The 27,330-nt window shown below is 50.4% G+C and overlaps 2 protein-coding genes across 3 annotated transcripts in view; one reads left to right on the top strand and one right to left on the bottom strand.

The window, feature by feature from the left end:
• The first annotated feature begins 910 nt into the window (after positions 1 to 910).
• On the top strand, positions 911 to 11,875 carry KLF11 (KLF transcription factor 11). Of its 2 annotated transcripts, none has more exons than XM_081264381.1 (4): positions 911 to 1,139; positions 2,637 to 2,906; positions 3,791 to 4,754; positions 6,427 to 6,684. In XM_081264381.1, exons 1-4 carry the CDS (start codon positions 1,098 to 1,100, stop codon positions 6,513 to 6,515), a joined length of 1,365 nt encoding a protein of 454 aa, XP_081120507.1. In that variant the 5' UTR covers positions 911 to 1,097; the 3' UTR covers positions 6,516 to 6,684. The 2 variants fall into 2 exon arrangements, with proteins under 2 accessions (XP_081120507.1, XP_081120506.1); XM_081264380.1 differs by lacking the exon at positions 6,427 to 6,684 and adding an exon at positions 9,391 to 11,875 and having other exon boundaries at positions 912 to 1,139.
• A 117-nt stretch (positions 11,876 to 11,992) lies between these two features.
• CYS1 (cystin 1) overlaps positions 11,993 to 27,330 on the bottom strand; it is a 21,894-nt gene continuing 6,556 nt past the window's right edge. The window contains exons 2-3 of the mRNA XM_081264382.1: positions 20,403 to 20,455; positions 11,993 to 16,523 (exon numbers count right to left, since the gene is read on the bottom strand). Coding sequence (XP_081120508.1) covers positions 16,418 to 16,523; positions 20,403 to 20,455 — 159 coding nt within the window. The 3' untranslated portion in view covers positions 11,993 to 16,417. The remainder of the gene's footprint in view (positions 16,524 to 20,402; positions 20,456 to 27,330) is intronic.

Here is a 27,330-nt window from a genome sequence, read left to right as displayed (position 1 = left end):
CCCTTACCAGCCTGAGAGGATGGCTCTGCCTGCTTATGTGAGTTTGCTGAGGCCAGGCAAGGAACCTGTCCACTTAGGAGTTTTCGCCACTGCATCAGGGCTCTGAAAATGTGGGCTCAGTGGATGAGTGGAGGGATGTCCCATTGCTGCCCTGCAGAGTTGGGGAACACAACGTGCATGGCTCCTGCTCGCCAAGAACTTAGAATTGAGTGAGTGCTGAACTGAGGCTCTGGCGACATTAGTACTGTGGAAAGGATCGGTGGGCACTGGGCTATCTCTCACGCAGGCCTGAGGGCTGGGGGCGTGGGTAGGGGTTCAGGTGATTACCGCCTTGGCCTCCTCAGTCCCTCTTCAGAAATAGATGCCTAGGGAGAGGCGACAATGGAAGACACCGAGAAGCTCGGATCTAGGGGCCTGCAAGAATGTTACCTAGAAGCAACCAGCTTTCAAACTTCTTCCCGGCCATGGATGCATTTCTAGGAACCCAAGACAGATTAGCAGTGAAAACAAGCAAAGAAAAGCAGGGGTGAGCGCTCTGGCTGAATTCCCGCTACTCGACGGGTCCACTTCACGCGGCCCACGCTCGGGCCGGCGGTAGGTGGCCCCATTGAGTGCGGTGGGTGTCCCCCGCCCAGCGAGACTTCCCCGTCCACTGCTCGCCGCCGCGCCGCCGCCGGGACCTTTCGCCTACTTTCCAGGGCTTAGGCCCCGCCCCCCGGCCCCGACCAAAACACGTGCCGCATCCCGCCCTGCCGGATCACGCCGCGGCCAGGCTGCGATCACGCGGGCCCACGCGGCGCCTATTGGCCAGACGCGCACGGGCCGAGCACGGATTGGCTGAAGGCGACGGGCCCACCCCCGGCGGGGCGCGGCGTATTTTGGTTTGCCTGCGCGCCCCGCCCCTGCGGCCGCTCCCTCCGCGGCGCCCCGCCCCTCCCGCGCTGCGAGGGCCGCGCCGGGGCAGAGCCGCGCGAGCGGGCTGAGGCGCGCGCTGGCCGCAAGAGCTCCGGTCATCACTGCCCGCTGCGCACGTGCGGTCGCTGCCGTGCCCGAGCTCACGCCCGCGGCCGCTTTGTTGCTTCTGAGCCGCCGGCACCATGCACACGCCAGGCTCCGCGGGCCCGGGCGACGCGCGTGCGGTGAGTGGAGGGGCTGGCGCGGGAGGGGACGCCTGCCTGAGCTAGGGGCGAGGCGAGGGCGCGCCGCCTTGCGGGACTGGCGGAGGTGCGGGCTGTGCGGGGTCTCGCGGTTAAGGTACCGCTGGGGCAACCAGGCGGGCTCCGGGTTGGGCGGGGCGGTGGAAGCACGGGGTCTCGCCGGGCGGGGAGGGGGCGTGTGCTGTGCCCCGCGCAGCCGGACCTGCAGCTTTGTCTCGCGGTTCCCGGCGGCCCCGCCCGGCGCGGGGCTATTTCCAGCCATGACGTCACCTGGGCCCTGTGAGGAGGGTGGCCGTTGGGCGGGGGCGCGGCTGGCGGGAACGCGGCACCCGGGCGGTGGAGGCGGGGCACGGGTAGGGGCGGGGCGCAGGCTGTCGGCGGGAACCCTGCACGCCAGGGGCGGGAATGCGAGGGTGGGGCAGGACGCGAGGGCGGGGCAAGGTCAGATGGCGGGAGCGAGGCATGGAGGGGGCGGGGCAAGGGGCGGAGAAGCGGCACGCGGAGGGGCGGGGCAAAGGCGGCTGGCGGGAACGCAGCTCGAGGAGGGTCAGACCCTTTGCTTTTGGGTCTGGGGGCTGTGGAGTTACTTGCGCTGGGTGGTCGCAGCGACAGTGGGAGAGCAGGTGAGATCCTTTTCCACTTGGGCTTCTGTCTAAATTCTGCATTTGTTCTGTGGTGCAGGCTGCCCACAGAGGTTGGGCAAAGTGGCATTTGCAAAGGTGACCTCTGCCTGTTCTCCGAGAGGGGAGAAACTGGTTCGTCAAAGTTTTGCTGCTTAGGCAGTTTAAGTGGAAATGGGTATCCGTATAGATTTAAGGTTTTCTTTTGGAAGAGACCAGTCAATCCTGGGAAAAGATCTCTCCTGGGTTGTACAGACCTTATGCACACTCTTCTTCTCGCTCCTCCTAGACTGGGGCAGAACCAGTGTCTTAGTGTTTCTCAGTCTGCTGAAAGCAGGCTCAGTCACCATGGGATCTACCTGCATGGAGCCGGTAGAGTTCAGCCACCAGGGAGTTGGGCGCATGCCCCAGAGAGTCTAAAAATGGTCTATAAGGAGGATGCTCTGGTGGCTTTGCCAACTCAAGGAGCTGTCATCAAAAGATCTGGCTCACTGGCAGACCACTCAGGCCTTGTATGAATTCATCTTCCAGGTGACACCTTCACACTAGCCACTTTGACTTATATTTTTGTAGTTAGTCTTATTAATAATTTACCCAAGAAAAACATGAACTCCGTAACCTTTTAAGAGTCATGGTTTTCAGGGGAAACTGCCTGCCGGCCAGGTCCAATCTTCAAAACATTGGCTTGAAAGGAGAGTTGTCACCAGTGTTCCATGAGGGTCTTTTACTGCACACAGAGCATGTTGCCTTTGAAGTGATGCACGGATGCAGGCTTCTGGTGTGCATGTCCAAGTGCCTCTGGGGGGTGCCTTTCCTTTTCCCCCTGGACTGAGAAGACATTGTGTTATGTCACCTGTAGGTTGACATCATGGACATATGTGAGTCAATCCTGGAGAGGAAGCGGCATGACAGTGAAAGGTCTACGTGCAGCATCTTGGAGCAAACAGACATCGAGGCAGTTGAGGCTCTGGTTTGCATGAGCTCCTGGGGTCAAAGATCCCAGAAAGGTGATCTCTTAAAGATAAGACCCCTCACACCTGTCTCTGACTCTGGGGATGTCACCACTACCATGTTTATGGATACAGCTGCAGCTGAGCTACCAAAGGACTTCCATTCTTTATCAACTCTGGTAAGAGGAGGGGTGGGGAGAGGAGCCCTAGAGTGGCTTAAATAATTACATTGACAACTCATGGGTTGATTCACTGGGATGCTGGCAAGTAGGTTGCTTACCCCTCTTGTGTGGGTTCACAGGGGTGAAAATTTTTCCTTCATTGCTTGAAAATGTGCACTGAGGGATCATGACCTTCCAGACATGAGATATATGGGGTTAGTGTACCTCAGATAATAGATAAATGCAAGAAAGTGGAATTTAATTTCTTGGGGAATCTTGGTGGGGGGTGGGAGGGTTAGGTTTTCCTTGTGACCCGATCCAGGATTAGGACATGTGGGCAGCTCCTAGAGAAAATGTGTGCTATGGCATCAGCCTGAACTTTGTTGAAAGAGTGGCAGCTGACTTCAGCGAGAGGAGCAGTGGATCCAGTACTGGGAGTCCCTTGCACCTCAGCATTGGGCTCTTCTGTGGGGCGGCTGAAGAGACCCGGGAATTGTTGGGCACTGTCTGAAGGCTTGGTTCAGTCAGAACCACTGATTAGATTTTCTTGAGGACTTGAGATTATTGTGAAAAGCTCTGATTTTGAAGCTTAAGTTTGTTTTCTTGTTATAGTCCTAAAGCTAAATTGCTCATTTTAGTCGTTGTACAAGGCTTTAGCAGACAGTGCCTTTTCTTCCAACAGAGCAAATGCATGATTTAGGAGGGGTCAGAACAGAATGGGGAGAAGCTGAGACAGTGAGTGCCTTGCGTAGCCTTAAGAGCTGCTGGGGCCTTCAGCAGGCTCAGACCAGTCTTCCCTCCATGCATCTTTAAAAGGCATTGGGGCAATGTGATCAAATGAGTTTCTTTTAAAATTTAACCAAAATCTTTTCACATGGAACTTTTTTTTTTTTCCCCTTAAGTGCATAACTCCTCCTCAGAGCCCTGATCTCATGGAGCCATCGACAGGGACACCTGTTCCTCCCCAAGTAACCGATTCCAAAGCACACAGGGTCATGGCCCTCCCGCTATCTTCATCAGTGGCAGCCAGAGCACTGAACAAGAGGACTGAGAGGGGCTTGCCAAGTTTGAAGCTCGAGCCCCAGGAACCAGCTCCTGTGCCCAGCTGCAGGGCCTTGGTAACAAGTGTGATCCGCCACACGGGGGAGAATCCTGTTCCTGCCTGCTTTCCTTCTGCTCAGATGCAAGAACAGCGACTGTCCAATAGCAGAGAAGGAGAAGCACAGTTTCTGGGACATTTGGAAGCTTTGCAGGATACACGCCTTGCAGACAGTTTACTCATTGCTAACACCGTTTCCTGTCAGCCTTGCTTGCACGGATCTGGCGGCCTGCTCCCCACCGACAAAGGCCCGCAGGCGGAGTGGCCTGCTGCAGTTCAGCCCTGCTCACCAAAGAATTTTGAAAATGACTTGCCAAGGAAAACCACCCCTCTGATTTCTGTTCCTGTCACCAGTCCCCCTGTCCTGTGCCAAATGATCCCTACAACTGGACAGAGTAGCATGTTCTCTGCATTTTTGAGACCCCCTCCCCTATTGTCTGTGGGGACTGTCAAACCCATCCTGCCTCAGGCTACACCCATGCCCCAGCCTGTGTTCTTGGGCCCGCCCATGCCTCAGGGAACTGTAATGCTGGTGCTGCCACAGAGCACTCTAGCCCAGCCTGCTACCTGCCCATCCAGTGTCATGGCTGTTGGGAACACCAAGTTGTTGCCCCTTGCCCCTGCTCCACTGCTCATTGCCTCCAGCCAAAACTGTGCCCCTCAGGTAGACTTCTCCCGGAGGAGAAACTATGTTTGCAGCTTCCCAGGCTGCCGAAAGACCTACTTCAAGAGCTCCCATCTCAAGGCCCATCTTCGCACTCACACAGGTAAGCACTGGGCAGGTAGGGTAATGGGAGCAGCAGACCCTCTGGTTAGGAAGCATATCTGCAGCCACCTCTGAGTGGGAGGCAGGAGGACTGCTGGAGTGGGTAGGGGATATTTTTCTTTGGTTCTTTAAAGTCCTTGTGATCTTGCAGGAGTTGGAATTGTTAGCACAACCATCAGCACCACTGCTACCCTGTCTGGGTGGAATGTAGGATGGCTCCATTATTGTGGTCCTTCAACAAGTTTTAGAGTACCTTACCAGGGCCCCATCTCTCTGTTTTGCAGTAGATATTCATGGTTTCTTTGCATATTTATTTCTTTGTGTGTTGTATTGGGGATTGAACTCGGGTGCTCTACCACTGAGCTACACACCCAGCCCTTTTTTTTTTAATATTTGTTTTTTAGTTTTAGGTGGACACATAATCTTTATTTTTACGTGGTGCTGAGAATTGAACCCAGTGCCTCACGCATGCTAGGCGAGCACGCTACAACTTGAGCCACATCCCCAGCCCTTTTTATTTTTAGATAGAGTCTCCAAGTTGCCAAGACTGTCCTCTGAAACTTGCCATCCTCCTGCCTCAGCCTTCCCGGTTGCTGGGATTACAGGCAGGTGCCATTGCACTTGGTTTTTCTTTGCATTTTAGAAAATGCATTCATGTTTAGTGAAAGCATCAACAAGATTTGGGGGAATGTCGGTCTAAACTAGAAAAGTTCAGGTTCTAGAATACTTTTTAAAGAATACAAATACCAGCAGCTTGGGAGGCTGAGGCAGGATGATCATGAGTTTAAAGCCAGCCTCAGCAACTTTAGTGAGGCCCTATCTCTAAATAAAATATTAACAAGAGGGCAGGAATGTGGCTCGGTGGTTAAGCATCCTTGGGTTCAATTCCCATATCAAAAATAATAGTTTTCTTTGGAGAATGTATAATTTTTAATTCAGAAGGTCACAACAAGAAACTCTAATGACCTAGTGATGTCCTTGTTGTCTAGTCAGCTTTGCCCTGTAGAATTTTTTGCAGTGAATAAAAGGGAGTTCTATTTGGATAGCCATGTGCACTTGAAATGGGGCTAGTGTGACTAAGGAACCAAATTCTACTTTCTCATTAATTGAACTTAAGTTTAGAAGGCTCCATAGGATGGTGGCTGCCATGATGTCTGACAGGGCTGAGTGCTGCCTGCTAGAGAATCAATCCCTTTCCTGGATGAGGGCAGCGTTTTTCAGGTGTCCAGTGAGTGAGTGCTCTGTAGTGCTGCTGTTTATTTTGTTTGGGGCACTAGGGATTGAACCCAGGGGCACTCAATCCCTGAGCCACATCCCCAGCCCTTTTTAGTTTTTATTTTGAGACATGGTCTTGCTAGGTTGCTTAGGGCCTCACTAAGTTGCTAAGGCTGGCTTTGAACTTTGCAATCCTTTTGCCTTAGCCTCCTGAGCTTCTGGGATTACAGGCATGTACCACCACCCCTGGCTGTTTGTATTTTCCAAGGATCCTATAGTCACTTGTTCAACTTGCCTTTTTGATACTCACATGTTACATAGAAGCACATAAGGTATGCCATTCAGTAAAGATGTGTTTCATAACTCTTCATGGAACCCCCTTTCCATCAGAATGTCCAGATTGTGGAATATAAAATAGGAAAGACTGACTGGAGAGAGTTTTGTTTTTTGTCTTACAGAACCCCAGGCCTCATGCATTCTAGGGAAGTGTTATACCATAGAACTATATCCCCAGACCTTTTTAAATTTTGAGGCAGGGTCTTACTGAGTTGCCCAGAATGGCCTTGGACTTGTGATCTTCCTGCCTCAGCCTCAGTAGCAGGATTACAGGTGTATACCACCATGGCCAATACTTTTAAGATAGGCTGGTTTCTAATTAGTGCAGTGCGCCTCTGACCATGGCAGCCTTTGCTTGCAGCATGAAGTGCATGTTGGTATTCAGACATTCCAGAAGGAGCTGTTCCTCCATATAGCTGTGGGGTGGCTATTTGCTTTGGAGAGACAGCTCCAAGCCTGGCCCATGAAGTACTTGCCTCTTTGCTACTTGCCTCTTTACCTGAGCAAAGATGCAAGTACTTCATAGGCCACTCTTGGGGCTGTCTCTCTTTGCCTCCTTTGACCCTGTTTCTCCAATACCATATTTCCACCCTTCTCCCTCAGCTTTCTTTCCATGTGCTTACTGAGACCCTCAAAGGGCTTGTTTCCTCATCTTATTTCTTTGGTCTTAGTTTATTATGTGTCCCATCATCTCCCTTTGTCTTTTAGTTACTTATGCACTTGTCTTATGTCACCTGGATATAATTCCTGGTGTCTGATACAAGAGTCTGACACTAGTAATGATGGCTGGCTCTTCACTGGGTGGTTGTAATGGCTGTGTCAGAGTGAAGGGGTGCTTCTGAGGAAATCAGCCTGCTCTGCTCTGCTCTCGTGGGCTCCTTGGTGTGGCAAGCTCTGCTTTATTTTTTTTTTTTAATAAATTTTTTAAAGTTTATATATGACAGCGGAATGCATTACAATTCATATTGCACATAGAGCACATTTTTTTCATATCTCTGGTTGTATACAAAGTATATTCACACCAATTCATGTCTTCATACATGTATAATGTCCATCACATTCCACCATAATTTCTAACCCCATACCCCCTTCCACCCCGCCCTATCTTTTGAGTTTGTCTATTCCTCCCATGCTCCCCGTCCTGACCCCACCATGAATCAGCCTCCTTATATCAGAGAAAACATTCGGCATTTGTTTTTTGGGATTGGCTAACTTCATTTAGCATTATTTTCTCTATCAATTTACCTGAAAATGCCATGATTTTATTCTCTCTCATTGCTGAGGCTCTGCTTTTAGTAGAGCCTATCCAGATGAACATATAAGGCATGGATTCCAAATTTGGGGAGGTGACTGAGATTTTCATGTTTAATCAGTCAGCCTCCCTGGGTAGAGACACTATCAGAATCATAAGAAATACGGGCATCTAAACAAGTTCCTTTCATGTTTCCCAAAGTACTTATGTTTCAATAACATGAATGTTCTGGAGAATCCCCTTCTTTTATACCATTTTGTAAACATTCCATTGGAGTTTTCATGAGAAATAGATTTGGGTAACTTTACTTGGATAAGATCACTTTCTATATATTTCTACCAACCTGAAAAAACACATTTAAACTGGAATAAGGTAAAGTGAATGGAAGCTCCATTTTGGTAAGTTGAAAACAAGTAGGGGTCTTTATAAATCTCATGCAAAGGCTGGCGGTCTGTCCAGCTCCTGGACGCTGGATGTGCTGTTGATGTGGTGGAGCCTGGGAACAAGTAGGCAACTGTCGGAGTTGGTTTTTGTCGCCTTACCAATACCTGAGTTCAAGTAATTTGTGAAGAGTAGAGAGAGGCCTGTTTAACTCAGTTCTGAAGGCTAGGAATCCCAAGAGCCTGGCCCAGCATCAACTCAGCATCTGGCCCAGGCCTTCCTGCTGTATCAAGACATGGTAGAGGGCACCACAGGAGAGACAGCAGCTGCTGGAGGACTTGCTTTGATAGATTATTGCAAGAGTGGCTTTGCTATCATTCCATAGTGGATTAATCCATTCACAAGGACAGAGCCCTCATGATCTAGCCACCTGCCAAAGATGCCACCTCTCCGTTAACATAATGACTTGGGGGATTAATTTTCCACCACATGAAATACGGGGAACACGTTCAGATTGTAGCAGCAACCTTATGTGTGGGGGTCTTTAAAATCTATAAAATTTCAGGCCCTACTGTGTTAATTATAAAGTTTATAATGCTGCTGAATTTTCTTGTTACTTCAATCCTGAAAAATATCTGTTGGTACCTCTTCAACACTCATTTATTCAAAACAGTGTATTTGCCACCTGCTATAGGAAGTGCAGTGCCAGGAGTTCAGCTGTACAAAGATGGGTGAACTAGACATGGAAAGACAGGTTGCATGACAGAGTGTGTCAAGCTAGTGATCATGCAGGCAGCATGTGATTATGGCAGCCTGTTGAAGAAGGGCTTCAGGATGCCAGAAGGGGCATGCTCCTGCTGGCTAGAAAGACCCTGGTGGGCTCTGTTACGGGGACGACCATGTCCCCTGCAAGGCTCCCTTGCTTACCTCCCAACTCCAGGAAGACACAATTGGGTTCCTGCCAGAGCTCTGGAACTTTGAATAACAAACACATTAAGTTTGTAGCAGAAGGTGTCTGAACTCTAACCTTTCCATTTTGTAACTAACCTATTTGTCAGTGAAATAAGAAATATGGAGAGGAAATTAATGATTGTGAGAAGTCTTAAAGATTCTTAGTGGGATTTTTTTTTTTAAATGTGCAGTTCATCCTGAGGTGGGGAGGAATTATTCCTTTCAAGAATCTTGTCCCTAACGCTAAGCTGTAACAGCAGATTTATTTAAAAATAAACTTCGAAAGGTTTATTTGATGTCTTTGAGCTCTACAGACTATTTATTACCTCTCAGGTATGGGAGGAAGAAAATGTGTTTTGGAAGACTTCTTGATTCTAGATCACCTACCATCTGAATAATAAAATCTATTCTGAGATTTTGATGAACAAAATTTTTAAAGAATGTAAATTCGCCTTAAGGCTCTGAGCATGTTTTCTTTAATGTGATGGTTTTCACCTCCCAGGGGAGAAGCCTTTCAACTGCAGCTGGGATGGCTGTGATAAAAAATTTGCGCGTTCAGATGAACTGTCTCGCCACCGCAGAACTCACACAGGGGAGAAGAAGTTCGTGTGCCCTGTGTGTGACCGGCGTTTCATGCGCAGTGACCACCTGACAAAGCATGCCCGTCGCCACATGACCACCAAGAAGATCCCAGGCTGGCAGACAGAGGTCGGCAAGCTGAACAGAATCGCCTCGGCGGAGTCTCCTGCCAGCCCCCATGCGCCCCTGCCTGCCTCTTCCTGAGAGTGGGTGGGCGTCACTGACGGTGATTCCTTGGGAATAGCTGATGGCTTCCTCTAAAAACAAGGCCTCAGAACCAGGAGCTGGTTCCGATAGTGTGTTAACCCTTCTTTTCTGGTTGGGACCCTGTTCAGTATCTTTTGTAGTTTGAAAAGTTTCTTTCCTTCTTTGTCTGTCTTTCTTTCTTTTTAAAGGAAATAGAAGAAAATTTGATGATCCAAATCACCAGCATTCAAACATTTCGGCAATAAAGTTTACAAAATCTGGATTTTTACAACCTTCCTATTCATATTTTGTAGAAATGAGACAGGGTACTAATTTTATACTGTTTTTTATAAAAATATTTATATTGTTGGTGCTCCAATCATCAGTTTCTAGATAGATGATTTTACCACCTTATTTTCAGCTTTTAATAGCGAAGTTTTATAATGACTCTGCTTTTGCTTTTAGTAAGCTTCGTACATCATTCAGAAAAAAAAAATCGTAAGTTATCAGGTCTTCTCAATTTAAGATTTTTTAAAAAAAATAACAGGTTGAATAAGGGCCTCTTATTAAAAAGAAGGAAAGGAAAATTTTGCAGTCAGCTTCATAATGTTTTTAAGAGAAATTCCAGGCAACCAATCCTGTAGCCCATGTAACTAAATTCTGGTTGGCTAGAGCTAGTCATTTGTGTGTGTTGCGTGACCTGTAAAGGATGCACTGGGGGTTTACTCAGGGCACTGCCAGCTCCTGGTGCTGGGGCTGCTGCATGATCTGAGCATCTGTGTGCTGTTGCTACCTGGGCCATTGCTCTGCTGAACCATTCTTGTTTGTACCTGAGGCCCCCAAAAGAATGCTAGCCCTCAAACCTGGCTGCTTTGTTCATTGTCAGTTGACCTCTTCTGATGTGGCCTTATCCATACTGCATTGTGAGTAGAATGACTACTTAGAAAAAAGGTTGCATGGATCTTCCAAGTACAGTTCATCTGAAGTGAGGTGCAAGTGCATGCAGTTGGTGCCAAGGTTCAAGCTCCTTTGTTAAGGATGAAAAACTAGGAAGTGTGTGTTACGCATGACTGGCAATGTAATCCCACCTGACTGACCTTTCATTCATTTTGTTTGAAAGATATTGTTTTGATCAGACAGTCTACCTTGCAAGTAAACCGTGGGCACAGCACTGCTTTTTAGCCATGTGAGCACAGATAACACAGGAGATTGGCTGCCTCGTGGAATTGGTTTTGGATAAATGTTGGGAGTTCAGGCAACAGAAGAAATGAAAAAACACAGAATGTTGCACTATATTGGTAGCTTGGGAATATTTTTTGTGTGGATTTGTTTTTGCCTTTTAGTTATTGGCACTTAACCTTTATTAAAATGATGGTAAGATGACATGTGGGGTAAGTAAAATTAGGGTTCGTGTTCAGGTCTTTTTAGTCTACTATAACCCTCTCTTGATCCTTCATTGTATGTTACTTGATACCCATTAAGTTGTCCTTTAGTATCAACTGTTTTTCATTACCATATGTATGTGTGTGTCTTTAGATTTCCACATTTTGGACAATTCCACAGGTATAGTATGTTCTTGTTGTCATGAGGCATGATATGGTCACAGGAGAGCGATGGTTGTACATAGTTTGTGTTTTCCCCACCACCCCAGTCCTCCCATCCTCCTAAGTCACCATAAATACTTTTGACTATGTGTGTGTCGTAAATGGCATCAGGTTTGGACAGTTGTCTTAATTATGTCATACCAGTGATGTTTGTCCAATGATCTGGGGTAGTGGAAGGTCTTTGAATATTTGGTTGCTTGTGACATTTCATTCTCTGAACAGTATTGTAGATGTATTGAAATGGTATTAATTTAAAACTTCCACTTCCTGATTAGATTTAGAAATACTTTCTGAAAAGTTGGGGAAAAGTTCCCGTCTGAAAAATCCTCCTGAGAACCAAGCCCTTGTAGGCTGCAGCGGGTGAGTGAGGCATCCCTGTGCTGACAGTGCGGGTGCTCGGGTGCCCAAGGCCACGCCGGCAAGGCAGGTTCCCCCTGTGCACTTTATTGCCTGAGCAGATTTGCTTGATTTTTGACATTGAGCCTTTCAGTAGTTTCAGTAAAATTTGTTTCATAATTATGTTTTATGTAACAGACTTTGAATTCTTATTTAAATGAGAATGTGTAATGTAACTTTTTTCTTTGAATCATATAAAACTTTCTTGATTTGCAAACTGGACTTGTGTCCTGTGTCATTAACTGTGCCCAGTGCCTTAGTGTAACACCCAGTGTCTTCCAGGATGAGTGGGCAGACCTGGCCTGACCTGAACTCTCCTTTTTCTTGGTTTAGTCTGTTTCTTTGCATTCCTTTGGGAGTTCTCTCTGAAAGGAACGTATGAGGAGGTTGCTTCTCTGTTGGCCACTGGGACACACATGTCTGGTCCTGGCAGGATAGGACCCAGCCTGCTGGATGACCCTTGGGCCCTCGGGGCCTGTGCTCTTCCCCTGCCAGCGGTGGGTGTCTGCCCGAGGGGGTACTTGGAAGAGGTGTGTGGAAACATTTTTGCTGCCTCACTCCAGCCCTTGCCCAGGGTTAACAACAACATGAGGGCTCCTCAGTCTTCTCTGCACGTTCTTCCGTGAGCCTGCTCCCACTGAGGCTTTGATTCTACACACAAAGGTATGTAATAAAGAGCTCCTGTGGGTGTCACCAGAGGCTCTGTGGGCTGGGATCTTGCTGTCTACATCATTGTGCAGAGGTGACAGTGGCCCCAAGGACTGCAGATGTCTGCTGTTCCTGTCTGGTCTATTGCTGGCCCTTGTCATCTGGCCTCTTGATTCTGGGGAATCCTAATACTCATTCTTCGAAACTGCTGGGCTCCCTGGGTCACCTTTCCCAGGCTTCACAGATGTGAAATCCCAACTGTGAAGACCCCGAGGATCGATCTCTCCTTGCACCTCTTGCCTGAACTAGGTAGTCCTGCACCTGTCCCGTGACACCTGCCCAGTCTGCATCTCAAACCCGACATGGCCAAGCCCCACCTCTCTTCCCCACCCTTGTTTTTCTCACAGTTGGCCCCATTGTCCTTGACCTGCACGTGAGTCCTTGCAGTTCAGGTGCAAGACCTTGGAGTCACTCTGCTCTCACCCCATATCCAACCTGTCACAGTTCTTGACTCATCTTTAAAACATCTGGCATCTGATGACTTGTCACCTGGCCCAAGTCACCTGGCTTTCTCCTGGATTACTGTCAGGCTGCCCTGCTTCTGCCCAGGTGCCCTTCTACCTGTGCTCAGTGGCCACAAACCATTCAGAAATGTTGATTCTCTTTTCTTTGCCTAAAGCCCCCATTTGGGTTTCAGTCTCTCTCCAGGGACAGGCAAAGTCCCCACAGGGGCCTCCATGGCCTGGACTGTCAAAAAAGCAGGAGTGCAGCCGTGTCGCTGGAGAAGGGTTGCCTGGGAGGAGGTGCTACCCTGGGCCAGGCAGCTCCTTTCAGGCCTATGGCTTGCCACTTTCCTCTGTGCTCCTGGGGCACTTGCCCGTTCCTCATGCCTGTTTTATACCTCCCGGGTCCTGCTGGCACAGAGACTGGCAGGGAGTGAACCCTCTGAGTGTTGTATGAATTCTACAAAAGCAAGCTGTTTCTGTAAACTGTGCTTCACTAACAGGTGCTAATAAGGTGTCCGCCTAAATGCTCTTCCGCTGGATGGGCAGGGAGCTCAGTCCCTCCCTCCACAGTCTCTCCAGAAATCAGGACTTAGCCCATGCTGGGGCTTTCCAGCCTCTACTCCCAGGGACAGAGCTGTGAGGTCCAAGTCACTGTCTCTTGTGGCCCCACAGTGTCACTGCCAAGAGCAGGCCATGGGCCCATGCCCCTGATGGGGGTCCAGGCCAGGGAAGGACGGACCTGTCCTTACACAGACAAGCACACACTCCTGCCTGAGCTTCTGCAGGCAGTTGAGGGCCCAGCCCTCCAGTCTTTTGTGGGACCATGTCATGCCATGGGTCTTTTGTGGACTTAAAAGTGCCACCTTTCTTCCCCAGATTTCCACACCCTGAGATTAAGCAGGTCTACCTTGCCAACTCTGAAAATGGAAAGGTTTCTTCACACATGAAAACAGGGCCCCTTGTCCCCCTCTCCAGGTCTGATTTGTCCCTGAGGTTCAGATTGTCACCCACAGAAGGTCAGATTATGGAGCCTTCTTGCTGGAGGACTCGGCTAACCCTCCGAGCCTAACGTGTGACTTCTCTCCATGGCATATGAGAGCACCTTCCTCCTGCCCAGCTATTGCCAGAACAAGGAGGAGGCACACCACAAAGCTCCAACACCTCACGGTGGCTGTGTGGCCGCTTTCTCTGACAGCCCTCCAGAGTGCCCACCTACTGACCAGTGAGCTCCTGCCATGGGGAAAGAAGTGGCCATGGAACTGGGACCCGGAGGGAGAGATGGTGAAAGCCCCTCTGAGCGCTGGCTCGTGGCTCAGTGGTAGAGTGCCTGCCAAGTGTGGAGCTGTGAGGCCCTGGGTTTGATCTCAAGCACAGTGGGGGTGGGTATGGGGTTTACACAGCAACAACAAAAAGCTTATCTTGGGGGGAGCAGGCAGCTTGGGCCAACTGCAGCTGTAGAGGAGGTCCCTGCCTGGGGCTCCATGGGGACCGAGAGCAGAAGCCTGGGGGGCATGTGATGAGAGGAGGCTCTGCCCCTCCTTCAAGAAAACCCACAGGCTGCGTCTTGAGCTGGCAGGGAGCAGGTCTTCTCAAGTCTGGGGAGCTCTCCCACTACGGAAGCTGGGAGGCCCGTTTGTAGTGACTGCTACTTTTCCAGATAGTAACAGGTCATCGCCAGCTTTGAGGCGTTTTTCCTTCTGCCTGTTTTAGCCGCGTCCTCACCTATTGATGGTAGGTCCCACACTCACTTAGAGCTGGGTGCTTGGACTGGAAAGCACTGTGGACCACCACCAAGAGGCGGTGAGGCACACGGTGGGCACCTGGCGCACAGCCAGCGCAGGAAGCACTCCCGGGCCCTGGCTGCAGTGACATCCATCCCTGCTGCTCAGAGGACCAGGTCCTGCTCCTTGCAGCATGGAGAAGAGACCTCTCCAACTGACATGCACTGCTTTATTTGGCAAGCTACCATGCAGGAGACGCCTTTCCTGAACTCAGGGAATTTTCTTTAAAAGGCCTGAGAACAATTGTGATGGCTTCTTAGCTTTGAGGAAGCACATTCACTGTAACATTGACATAGACTATAACTACTCCGGGAATACTTTTTTGTCTTAACACTTGGATCTCATTGAGGATTTCTATGAGTTCTCCACAAGAAAATGCAGAGGTATCATCTTTTTCTTGGAAACCAGTTGAATGTGTCATATTCTAACAAAATGATGATGTAAAGTTGTAAACATTTACATCAAGTTCAAAATGTACCTGGCAGTAAGAAATAAAAGTTTAATTTCTTTTAAAATAAGCATTCACATTATTAAAATAGTAATGACTTTCATCTTTATATCAAGAGGAATGTTTTGGGCCTAGGAGAGGAACAGCTCCCAGCTTTGGGGAGGTTCTAAGCCAACCCCCCAGAGGCTGGTGACCGGCTCTGCTGTTCTGTGCTCTGACTTCGCAGTGTAAGTCTCCCAGCTGCAAGCAGCTGATCAAAGGCACTCTTGTCAACTGTGAAAGTTCACAGAAAGGCTTGTCAGTGAGACTCACTGGCCCACGAGCTCAGGGATGGTGCCAAATGGCTGTCCCTTCCTCAGTTTCTGAGAGGCTCTGGCCCCAGTGCTGGCAGCACTTCTCAGGACATGGAGGCTGCCCAGGGAGGCCTCGGTGTTGGTGGGTAAATGTGAGATGAGCCGAGATCTCTTATGGCTTCAGCAAAAGCTGCTGTTATTCCATCCAGCCCCTTGACACTGCCACCATTTCTTACTGCAGGAGGTTCTGGGCAGGCAGGTTTCTCATTTGTCAACTGGGAACATTGGAAGGCTCTTCTGGCCTCGTGGGTGGGATTGTCTACCTTCTGCACAGGGAGGAAGGGTGTAAGGCCCTGTGGGGGTTGGCCAGGCTACCTGCCAGAGTGGAGCTAGATGGCAGGTACCCTGAGACCCTGTCCAGGTGGCTGGACACCCACTCCCAACACAGAAGGCAGTTTTGTGCACCAGCAGGGTGAGGCCTCAGTGGCAGTGGGAACTGTGTGATCTCAGACTGTCAAAGAGCCTCCAGAACTATCTCTTGGAGAGGGAAGCTGGGGCCCAGAGAAGGAAAGTGAGGAGCTCCGCCATCCCAGCCTAGTGAAAGAGCTGGGGTGGAGACGCCTCCAGCACCACGGAGGCTGAGAAAGGCCTGAAGTCCAGGCCCTAACCCCAGACTCAAGTGCAGCTGGGGTGCTGCACTTTGGCTCTTCTGGGAGCCAGTTTGAGGTGCAGAATCTCAGGCCCCACTAGGCCTACAGAATCAGATCTGTACTTCAGCCACATTCCATGGGGTTCATTGCTCATGAAAATCCAGATGCACTGAGTGGACGGGCCTCCTCTGGAGACTAGCCGGAGGACTGAGGGCACACCTTGGTGATGTTCCAAGAGAACCCTACAGACAGGTCTCCACCTATGGCTGGGTACCTGCACAGCTGATGCCCTGGCCAACACGTGAAGTTGAAAAGGTCAGTTTGGAAAAGTCCAGGAAGAGCTAGGTTTTGCAGAAGTTCAGCTGAGCCCTGGTGGGGAGTGATTCTCACACAGCCCAGGGTCTATGGAGCCATGGTCACACCCCTGCATGGCTGGCCTCAGCGGCAATACTCCCGCTCTATGCTGGCCATCAGCTCCTCCTCCGCGTAGTCATAGGAAATGGTTGATTGCCTCTCGGGCCTCTTGTGGCTGCTGCTTGGGGCTCTGCAAGCAGAAGACCAGACACAGACAAGATGTTACCTTCAAAGTGTGTCTCTATCAGTGACCACATTGGCCCCCAGGGTGTACCCTGAAACCCAAGTTGAAAACCCCTGCCCAGGGACCTCTGGATCCTTCTTCCCCGACACCCTGATGTGGTCAGCCTTGCCTGCTTCTCTGTCTTCATCATTCCCTCAACACCCACTGAGACCTCAGGCTGAGCAGGAAGCCAGTGCCTGCAGAGTTGGAGAGAGAGTGGGGGGCAGCAGGAGCCCATCTCAGCATGGCCACCTTGGGCCCGTCGTTCGCACCCTGAGCACCTTTTTTCTTTTTTCTTCTTGAAAACAGAGCTTGTTCACAAATTTATTCTGAGGCTTAAAAATCATAATGTGTGGACAGAGTGACGGGGTCTCACAAATGGTCAGCCCTCCCCCAGGGAGTCTAGAAGCTCCATGTCCATTTGCCAACTCACTTCCTGTGCCTGTACCCTTGGCATTTCAAGGGGACTGCTCAGGGTGGCTGTCCAGGGTCCTGCCACTCGTTGAGCAATCAGGCAGAGTTACTGAGATGGGACCTGAACAGGGCTCCCCTTCCTGCAGCCTGAGCTCAGAGAAGGGCCCTCTGGTCTGGACCCTGCCCTCCACCTGGCCCTGGCTCCCAGGCTTCCCAGACTTTGGACATCTGAGTGGCACTAGCTGTGTCTTCAGTGCTTCCCACAGCTGTGTCGCCTTGTGCAGGTGGCCTTGTGCCCACCCATGGTGCCCTGGTAGGACCCGTGGCTGGGCTGGGAGCTGCTACCAGGAGCTGCTGCCTTTGAGGGGGTGGGGCCCAGGTCTGCAGCTGCCCACAGGGTCAGGGTGAGAGGCCAGAGGTGCCTGCAGCTAGTTGTGGGATGGTGACCACTCCCGCCTCCTGTCACTCCAGCTAGAGAAGGCTCTGCCACTTGCCAGTCAGGCAGCTAGGGCACTTCCCCGTTCCTGGCCTCAGATTCCCCACTTGTGAGCTCTGTAAGGCCCACCTGATGCTTTTGGCCAACACTTATTCGGGGAGCAGCCTCCAGGGCCTCATCTGGTTCTCTCAGAACTCAGGACAAGAACAAGACCTGGGGCAGTCACTTGATTACCACCCGGTGCAGTCCCCGGACTTCACAGGCAGGGTGAGCTCTGACAGTGGGCTCTACCTACATAGGGACCCCTCTCACGCCTGACTCGGCACACGCTAAGTGCACAGCTGGCTATGGCACTGCATTTATTAAGCACCTACCATGTGCAAATACTCTGCAAACAGCACGCGCTGCCGTTGTTAAAATGTGGATCTCAGTAAATGTTCCTTCTGCCTTGGAGACACAGTGGGAAGGCAGATCCCAGCTGCTCTGACAGACTTAGACTAGTGGTTCCTCTTCCCTTCACGACTGACCCTTGGGGTGGACAAGATGGCACCTGTTGTGTCTGGCACAGAGGTGGGCCGGCGCTTGGGATGGACTGAACAGGAGTAGCTGCCTGCAGGGTTCCCTGCCTCACAAGGTCCCAGCAAAGCCTGGTACAGAGGACAGATGCGGTCATTGCACTTCCTGTCCCACCCCCTCCTGAGGTCCTCTCTACTGAAGAATATGCCTGAGATGCCCAAACACCCTCCAGGGCAAGCTGGGGACTGTCCTTCAGGAATCCTGGGGCACCACTCTGTGCCTGGGGCGTCCCAGCAGGACTTCAAGCCCTTCTGGGCTCATGCAGCCCAGCCCTCTACACTCAGAGGTGTGAAGGGTGAAGCCTGAGGACAGGCGCCCAAAGTCACAGGGACCTGGTTGTAGACTCCCCTCACTCTGTCCTTTCCCACTGGGCACCCCAACACTCTTATAAGTGGGACCCCAGGAAGGAAGGGGTAGGAGAGGCAGGAAGTGACACAGAAAGCTGACAGAATGGCCCCGGGCTGGGATCGGCAACAGAGTTGGGCTGTGCCAGGTCTTTGAGGAGCCAGGGCTCCCTGTGTGCCCAGCCACACCCACCATGCCAAGGGCTACTGGCCTGGGAGCTCGGCAGGAGCTCGGCCAGCGGAGGGGGGCAGTGTTGTCCACTCTTCCCCCCCAACCCCTGCCACTATGGGAGTGGGGCACGCTGTTAAGAGGAAGAGCCAGTCCTGAGTAGATTCTTGGGAAGTCATCCCACCCTCTAGGGAGTCAAGAAGGAGCCTTCATTTAAATTATTATTCAATCCGTTTTTCTTCAGCAGGGATTCCTAAAGTCATACACTATTTTTAAATAAGATATTTTAGTTGTCGATGGACACAGTGCATTTATTTTAAAAAAATATTTATTTTTTAATTGTAATTGGTTGGACACAATACCTTTATTTTATTTTTCTATTTTTTTTTTAATATTTATTTTTTAGTTATCGGCGGACACAACATCTTTGTTGGTATGTGGTGCTGAGGATCGAACCCGGGCCGCGCTGCATGCCAGACGGGCACGCTACCGCTTGAGCCACATCCCCAGCCCTATTTTTCTATTTTTATGTGGTGCTGAGGATTGAACCCAGAGCCTCACTCGGCCAGGAGAGCGCTCAGCCACTGAGCCACCATCTCAGCCCAAAGTCACACACTTTTTAAAAAAGAAAAAGACCTTTCCAGGGAGAAAGGAGTGTTCCCCAAAGGAGAGAACACGCACCCCCCCCCCCCCCCCGAGAACAAACCTATCATAATTGGATGCTACATGAAGTGAGGCGAGGCCAGGGACATTCGTATTGGTCTCTTGGGTCTAGAATTTTCTAAAATTTACTAGGCTTCTGACCATGGTGCATCGTGCCTTGGGGCACTCATCAGGGATACTGGGAAGAGTCACTCTCCCTCCCCAGCACCTGTGTCCACTGGCCTAGGGCCTGCCTTGCAGGCAGGCACCTGCAGAAAGAGGGCACTGCACCGGCAGGTACAGGCAGAGCCTGGAGACTCCTGGCCAGGGCTCCCGTCACACCCTCCTCCCTGAATCCGGGCCAGGCCAGCCCTGCAGGAACAGCTCAGGGGAGCAGCAGCTTCTCCGGCACACTGCCCCAGCTCTGTTGCTTCCGTGGGTCCCCCTCCCTTGGGAAAGAGTGCCCACATCACAGAGGATGGCCAGGACTCCGGTGGAGGCCCACACACCCAGACTCACCTTCAACATTCCTTTCAACCCACATCTCCAAAGCCCCACCTCACCTGCGCCATGAGGGTCAGGGACAGATCTGTATCTCCCTGCCTGCCTGAGGCCTACAAGGCAGAGGGGACAAGGTGGGGTCACAGGTAATAGAGATGGGGCCTGGCTGGGGCTTGCTGAAGGAGGAGATGCCCTCATGTGAAGAGGAGGGGTGGGATTTGAGAAGGAGGTATCTGAACTGGACTTTGAAAGCTTTTTTACTTTGATAATTTGTTTTGGAAAATTTTAAGTATACAGATTCAACAATTGGGTAAAATGAGAGCAAAGTTGCTCTGTTTACTTTATCACATTAACTATCTACTTCATCTGATTTTTCTAACACATCCCCAAATCAGCTACACTGGGCTGGGGTCACGGCTCAGTGGTAGAGCGCTTGCCTGGCATGTGTGAGGCACTGGGTTTGATTCTGAGCACCACATATAAATAAATAAATAAAAATGAGGTTAATCAACATCTAAAAAATATATATTTAAAAAAAATGAGCTACACTGAGGGCCACAGCTCTCCACGCTGCTGGAGGGGTGGTGGGGGGGGGGTCACCCGAGAGTAGACAGACAGGCCTGGTCTCTGGGGAACTTTAAAGAAGAAAAGACTGGGACCAAGAAGAAAGCAGGGCACAGGAGGGATTTGGGGTGGCTGGAGCCAACAGAATTAGAAGCTTCTGGAGCAGACATGCCCCTACCCACCCCCCACTCCACACTTACTCAGAGGTATGGCTGTCCTCTGGGTGGTCTTCAGCCTGAGGTTCTGGGGACACCTTGAGAAAGACAAAGAAATGGGTGTCAGAAGGTTGACAACAGTGCAGCTGCCAAATGCTCTGGCTTCGTGACAGGCAGCGGTCACCACATTCCACCCAGAACATTTAAACATCAGAGCTGGAGAGACTCCAGGCGGCAGAGACCCGTCTGCCCATTTCCCAGGTGAGAAGGCCCAGGCTTCGAAAGGGGAGTGACAAAGAGCAAATGGCAGAGCCGTGGCAGACTCCCTGCCTAGCATGAGAGCACCCCTCGTACCGCCAGAAGCTGATGGCCACTGTCACTAGCAGGAGGGCACCTGTCTTCACCTCCAGGGATCACATTAGTTCCTAGTTTTGAGAATTGTTTAGTTTCACCTGCAGCAAAGTATGTATGCTATTTCAATATGAATTTATTTTTAAAAGAACTATGAACAATAAATTTAAAATTTATAAATTACCCAGTCTAAGGAAATTTGTGATAGTATTTTTTTGTTGTTGTTATAGCATCTTGAACTTAAGACACTGGCAAAGAAAAAAAAAATCCTTAAAGGCAGGAAGAGAGGAGAAGGTCACAGATAAGAAACCAAGAACCAATCAATCAATCAATCAGAAACCAAGACTCAGATGGCAGCAACACGGGGCCACACTAGAATAGCTCCAAAAAATGTAAAAGAAAGTTATTTTGAACTCAAAATTGTAATTCTGAATCCTCATCTGGTGTTAGAGCAAACTAAACACAATTTTCAGACGTACACTCAGAGTTTATTTTTGGCTACCCTTTCTGGGCAACAAATATTTATATAAGATTTTAAAAAAGGACTCATAGAAGACCAGAGCTCCATGAGCCTGATGGACTTAACCCAGGAACACAGGGACATGGGACAGGGGAACATCAGGGTCTGTGCTGGAGCCCTGGAGAGCACCCTGTGCATGTCAGAAGTTTCCACAACCCCAACTGAGTGGCGGGAACAGCTGACTGTGATGGTTAAAGGGCCCTTGTGAAAGAGGAGGCACTTCGTCTGCATGTCGCAGAGAGTGGACCCACAGGGACAGCAATGGGCTCAACACAGAGAACTATCAGACAGAGACTGGGAGTCGCAATGGTTGGTTCTCCTATCAGAATTCAACACCGAGGCAAGCACACACCTGAAGTCAAGCCTTCTTGTTATAGGATCACCACCCGTTTTCAGCGGTGAAGAAGGGCCTGTGGGGCTCACAAGGACAGTCACCCTCGGTCTTTCACTTTCCTCTCCCCTTCCTTCCAGGCCTGGCCGGCTCGGTTCAGTCCTCGGAGCTGCCACCTTTCTCCCTGTTGGCCTGGCCAGGGGCCCTCTCAGGACTCTGCTCATCATGCTGGTTTGCAAATTGCGAGGGGACCCTGGAAGGCAAGGAGGGTAGGAAGGACCCCCAGTCCTAAGCCAGGGGCTGTCAGAGAAGACGCTGAGCTGTCTCCTGCCACCTTTCTGAAAACAGCGATCCCACACAGCAGCGCTGAGCACCAGTCATAGGAACCCGCTTGCTCTGCAGACTTTGGGGAGCTTCTCAGGGGTTTGTTTTTCTTTGAACAGTTGAAAAAGATAAGCTCTTCTCCCTGGTATCCTGGCGCCTACTCTCATGCGGCCAAGAGAGGCCAATTCAGGGCTTCTGCCCTGCAGGAAGCTGCTTATGTTCTCAAATTCTCTCCCATTCTCAGACACTGGGAACCACACAGATCAATCATTCATCAGGTATTCGGTCAGCCTTCCTAGTCTACCCAGGGCTACATCAGCACTTTGGGGACATGGGCTCTGGACCCTCAAGGGAGGGGCAATCTCACTAGATAAGTATGTCCTAAACATCCAGCACAGCAAGATATCTGAGACCAAAGACATCCTGTGCACCAGGAGAGGATGGTGCAGGATGGTTGTCAAAAGACTTGATTTGAAAAAGAAACAGACTCAGTTCTCCTCCTTTTCCTCCTCATTATTGAGCTCAGGGGCACTCTCTCACTGAGCTATATCCCAGCCCTTTTTATTTATTTATTTGCTTGTTTAATTTACAATGCTGATTGCTGTCTCTGTTTTTTTAAACACCTTTATTTCATTTATTTATTTTTATGTGGTGCTGGGGATCTAACCCAATGCCTCATGCATGCTAGGCAAGAGCTCTACCACTCAGCCACAGCCACCGCCCTTTTTTTACTTTTTGAGACACGGTCTAGCTAAATTGCTGGCAATTTTCTTAACTTTTCCAAGCATTGACTTTCTCATCTATAAAACAGATTTATTGCGAAATATCATGAAGTGATTGCAACAGTGCCTGGTAGTTAAGAATTTCTCAATAAATACTAGCTGTGACTATTTCTATTACTATCATCAGACCAACGCTATGTCCTCTGCTGTTCTTTATTATTAACCCGTTAACATTAGTTAATCTTCTCCAGCAAAAACAGCCATTCTCCCAAGTTTATAGATTAGAAGTACACAATAAATACTAAGCATTCCCTGAACTAAGTTGAATGACTAGTTGTTAACTAGTTAAGATCTTTGGTTTAAAATCTATATTAGCACTTGGCAGAATGAAAATAGTATAACAGAGAGTAGGATTCAAGCCCCAGTTTTGCCGTTTAATAAGGATGTGCCTTTGGATGAATTGTGAGGCTCCCTGGTCTCCCTCTGCATAGTGGGGAGGTGCCTCGGGAGTGCTGCGAGATGGCAGATAATGGGTGCAGAGAACACCTTTACTATAATAGAATCATTCAGGTGATCAGGGAGCGTGGCACTGTCCTAACTCACCATTACCTAACCTACACTAGCCTCAGAGGCAGCCTTGCTGACACCCTGTGTACTGAGTACACCCTGTGTACTTGGTCTTCAAGGCTGGGGAGAGGCTCCAGGGTGACACATCCTTCCCTGGGAAGCCAGTGCTGCTGTGGCTCTTGGGAAGTGGCAATGGCAGTCCAGGATAGCAAGCCACGCATCCGTGTGTCCTGCTGAGGTAGGCCTGGTGGGGCTGGCCGGAAACATTTGCACTTGCCCACCTGGTGGAAGTGGATAGCACAGCACTGGCCCAGGGGCCATGGATGACCATGGCTGCTGGTGGCTGGTGAGCATCCCCATGGGGGACAGCCCACATTCACCACAGTCATTCACACACTTGTGCCTGTCGGGGAGAGCACAGAGGGAAGGGAGGATCGATCCTGAGCCAGCAGGGAATTCCTAAAGGAAGAGGAACAGGGAGCGTGAGCCAGTAGTGAAAGCCAGAGACAAGTCCCAGCAAATCACTCACATGCACCTGCCCCCACGTACAGCCCCCATGCACACCCCTCCTAAAGCAGCCCAGTCCAGCCCTTCTCGTGGCAACTCAGACTAGACTATTGAAAAGTTCTTTAATGGTCTTTCTAAACTTTATTATGACGGATATACATAATCTAAAATTTACTCACTCAACCACTTTTAAATGCACAGTTCAGTGTCCTTAAGTACATTCATGTTGTTGGGCAACCACTGCCACCGCAAATCCACGGAACTTTTCTTTTCATAACTGAAACTCTACCCATTAAACTCCCCATCCCAGCCCTGGGGAACCACCAGCTAGCTACCTTGTCTCCTGTGAATCTGACCACTCCCACTTCCTCCCCAGGGGAGTGTGGTTTGTCCTTCAGTGAAGGGTTTATTTCATGGAGCACAATATCCTCAAGGTTTGTGTTACATGTTAAAGTGTATGATGGCATTTCCTTTGTTTATTTATTTATTTTTATACTGGGGATTGAACCCAGGGACACTTAACCACTGAGCCGCATCCCAGCCCTTTTTAATACTTTATTTAGAGACAGAGTCTCACTGAGTTGCTTAGGGCTTCACTAAGTTGCCGAGGTTAGCTTTAAACTCAAGAGCCTCCTACCTCAGACTCCTGAGCCTCTGGGATTACAGGTGGGCCATGGCACCTAGCTTGGAATGTCCTTCTTAAAGCTGAATCAGATTTCATCGTATGCATAACTTGCACTTTGCTCGTCCATCCTTCCATTGACGGACATTTGGGTTGCTCCCACCCACGTTGTACCTATTGTGGCAATGCCACTACCAATGTGTGTGTACGAGGGCTCTGTGAGTACTTAGGGTATGAATGAGGTTCCTTTCTAGGCAAGCAGCCATCTCCCAGCCCTGTGAAGCCCCTTCCTTACATCAATACCCAGCCACTGGGCTTGGCTCTATTCTCAGAGGCAACATAGAAACAATAAAGCCATTTTAGCCAATCATGCTGGGGCCATTGTTTATGAAGTCCTCCAACTTGGAACTTGTTCCCCCTGGTCAGTGTCAGCTGGAGCCAGCTTTTGCTGTCACCTGGGTGGCTGCTTTTCCTCTCATCAGGATTTTGTAAGGATTTTGACACATAGTTTCTGCAGTCAGGCAATTGACTGAGTGAAAGAGCCCAGGATTTGGAGTTGCGTAGGCATCACCATCTGGCCCTGGCTGGTCTCTCCTTTTCTCAGCGCCATAAGATGTTCTGGACACTGCTAATGGGAAGTCACCCAGCTCTCCAGGCAGCCACAGCAGTGGAATCCATCATATATGAGAACTGCAGCCCTGGAGCTGGCTGCACATGAAAGTCACACTCTCTTTGCGGTTTTTCTGATGACAGCTGGTTACATCCGTACCATTTTCAACAGAGTTTCTCTCTGTCTGCCATTTGGTATGTGGCCCTTTCAACCAGTTTGTTTAAGCCTTGAACTTGACTTTCTCAGATGGGAAATGCATTTGCTCCCTCCCAGAACTCAGAGCTTGCTGAAACAAGGGGGAGGGGACAACACAGCCCCAGGCCCAGAGCAGACACAGGCACCTGCCGTCAGCCAGCTGGCTGCCGGTGCCCTCTGGGTCAGACACACACCTGGATGGGGCTGATGCTGGGCTGGGCTGGGCTGGGCTGTGGGAACTGGGCTGAGCTCAGAGTGTGCTTGGGAGCCTTCGCCTTGTGGGTAGGGAAATGCGTGTCACCCCTCCTAGGGAGGCTTTGGAGAAACCAAACCGCTGCTGAACAAGCAGCAGCACATGTGAGAAGGAACTGAATATAATGGTCTCCGAAGGTCTTCTTGAGTCTTACAAGTAGAGTTTTGTTTTGTGAAAATAAAGTTTTAGAAGTTGCCTTTTAAGAAATCCCCTGCATATTTTATTTACCAAAACATATTATAACCTGCTTCCTCTATTGAAAATTCTCATCTTAATTATTATTATTTGTAGTAATGGGAATTGAACCCAGGAGTGCTCTCTACCAATGAGCTACATCCCTAGTCCTTTTAATCTTATTTTGAAAGAGAGTCTAAGTGGCTAAGGCTGTCCTCAAATTTGCCACCCTCCTGCCTCAGTCTCGGAGTTGCTGGGACTACAGAGTGACACTGTGCCCAGCTAACTTGTAACAGCTTTGTAGGTACATATGATCACATTGTGTAATTGAAAAGCACAAACTGCAATGATTGAAGAACACAGGCTGGTAGGTAAGTTTTGACGTGAGCTCCAATATACATCCACCAAACTGCCCACACAACCAAGGGGCTAAGCAACCTCATGGCCCCCCAAATTTTCCCTGCACTCCTCTTCAGTGCTTCCTTCCTTCCCTGTCCCCCACCCCAGGCGACCCCTGATCTGCTTGGCCACTGGAGACTGGTGTCCTCTTTGCACACATCCAGGTAAGGGAACCTTGCCTCCTGCACCCGTGTGGCTGGCTTTCACCCCGCGTAGTGATCGTGAGGTCCAGCATGCGGCCAGCCTGTCAAGAGCAGTCCATTCCCTTCCATCCCATCGTATGGAGGTGTTTCCACCTTCCTTAAAAATCATCTTTCTTTGAAGCCATGATTTGGGTTTTTATCTTTGCTTTTTCAACGTACAGTAGAGAGGAGGGTACCACGGACTTCCTGGTACCCCGTCGCCCAGCTGCCACCATTCGCGCTCTTGCCCGCTGGGCTCCGTGCCCGGCACCAGGGGGCACTGTTCTCCCGGCGCCGCGGTCGGTTCGCTCCTGGCGCGAAGCTGCGGGGGTTTCGCGGGGGCAGAGGCGGGCGCGCAGGTTGGCTGTGCGTGGAGCGCTGAGCAGGCTTGCTCCAAGAGGCTCCGGAGAAATGGCCCTGGAGGGAAATGGCTCGGGTCCACCGGTGAGGGCCTTGCCTTCGGGGAGGGGTTTCCAAAGCCACTAGAGAGGCCGAGAGCGTGGGGCTGAAAGAAAACAGCTCCGCCTCGCCGCGCTGGACGCCTTGGCGCCGTGTAAGCGCGTCCACACGCCGCCGCACAAAATGTCCCCGCTCCCCCCACCCCCCTGCGACGTCTAGGAGGACCTCACTAGACTTCTAGAGGCTTGTCCGTGTTGGCAGGGGAAGGACTGCGGTCACCTGATGTCCAGACCCCAGGCATCCTCCCACTGGCCTAGCCAGTGTGGGCGTGGTGACAGATGCCACATCCTTGTTCCTGGTTTGAGCCCTAGTGCTGCCTGGGAACTTGAACCACCACCCTGTTGGGACTGAATGTTCTCTCAGGCCCCCTGGCCAGGTGGAGAACTAACCAGGTCCTGGGTACTCTACCTGGGAGGCAGAGTTCAATGGGAAATTGCTTTGGTGGCCTCAGGCTGGCCACCTTCCTTCCTGGGTAATGAGCTCATAGCATTTAGGAGTCATAGAACTCTGTTCTGTCCAAACCACAGTTCTGACCTTTCTCATCAGAGTCAGGGGCATCTGATCCCCTACAGGGACCCAAAGCTCCTTTGCTGCAAATCCTGGCGGTACCTCCCCAGGCACGCTGACTCCAGCACTGTCCCTCCTCTCTTGCGACAGTCCTTGGTAGACTCCACCAAGGCGATGCAGCAGGGACGCGCTCCTGAGCCTGCAGAGAAGCACCTCCAGTCCTACTGCAGCTGCATCCTGCACTTGGAGG

Source organism: Spermophilus citellus (assembly GCF_964194105.1).
Source record: "Spermophilus citellus genome assembly, chromosome: 13".
Classification (NCBI taxonomy): domain Eukaryota; kingdom Metazoa; phylum Chordata; class Mammalia; order Rodentia; family Sciuridae; genus Spermophilus; species Spermophilus citellus.
The sequence above is the reverse complement of the archived record's forward strand: the minus strand, read 5'-3'. Positions and strand labels throughout refer to the sequence as shown.

Bases quoted from the DNA above. Each gene is read 5' to 3' on its own strand.
- KLF11 (XM_081264380.1), top strand. From the start codon at position 1,098: ATGCACACGCCAGGCTCCGCGGGCCCGGGCGACGCGCGTGCG. The intron at 1,140-2,636 runs GTGAGTGGAGGG...TGTCACCTGTAG, and splicing joins GCCCGGGCGACGCGCGTGCG to GTTGACATCATGGACATATG. The intron at 4,755-9,390 runs GTAAGCACTGGG...TTCACCTCCCAG, and splicing joins CCATCTTCGCACTCACACAG to GGGAGAAGCCTTTCAACTGC.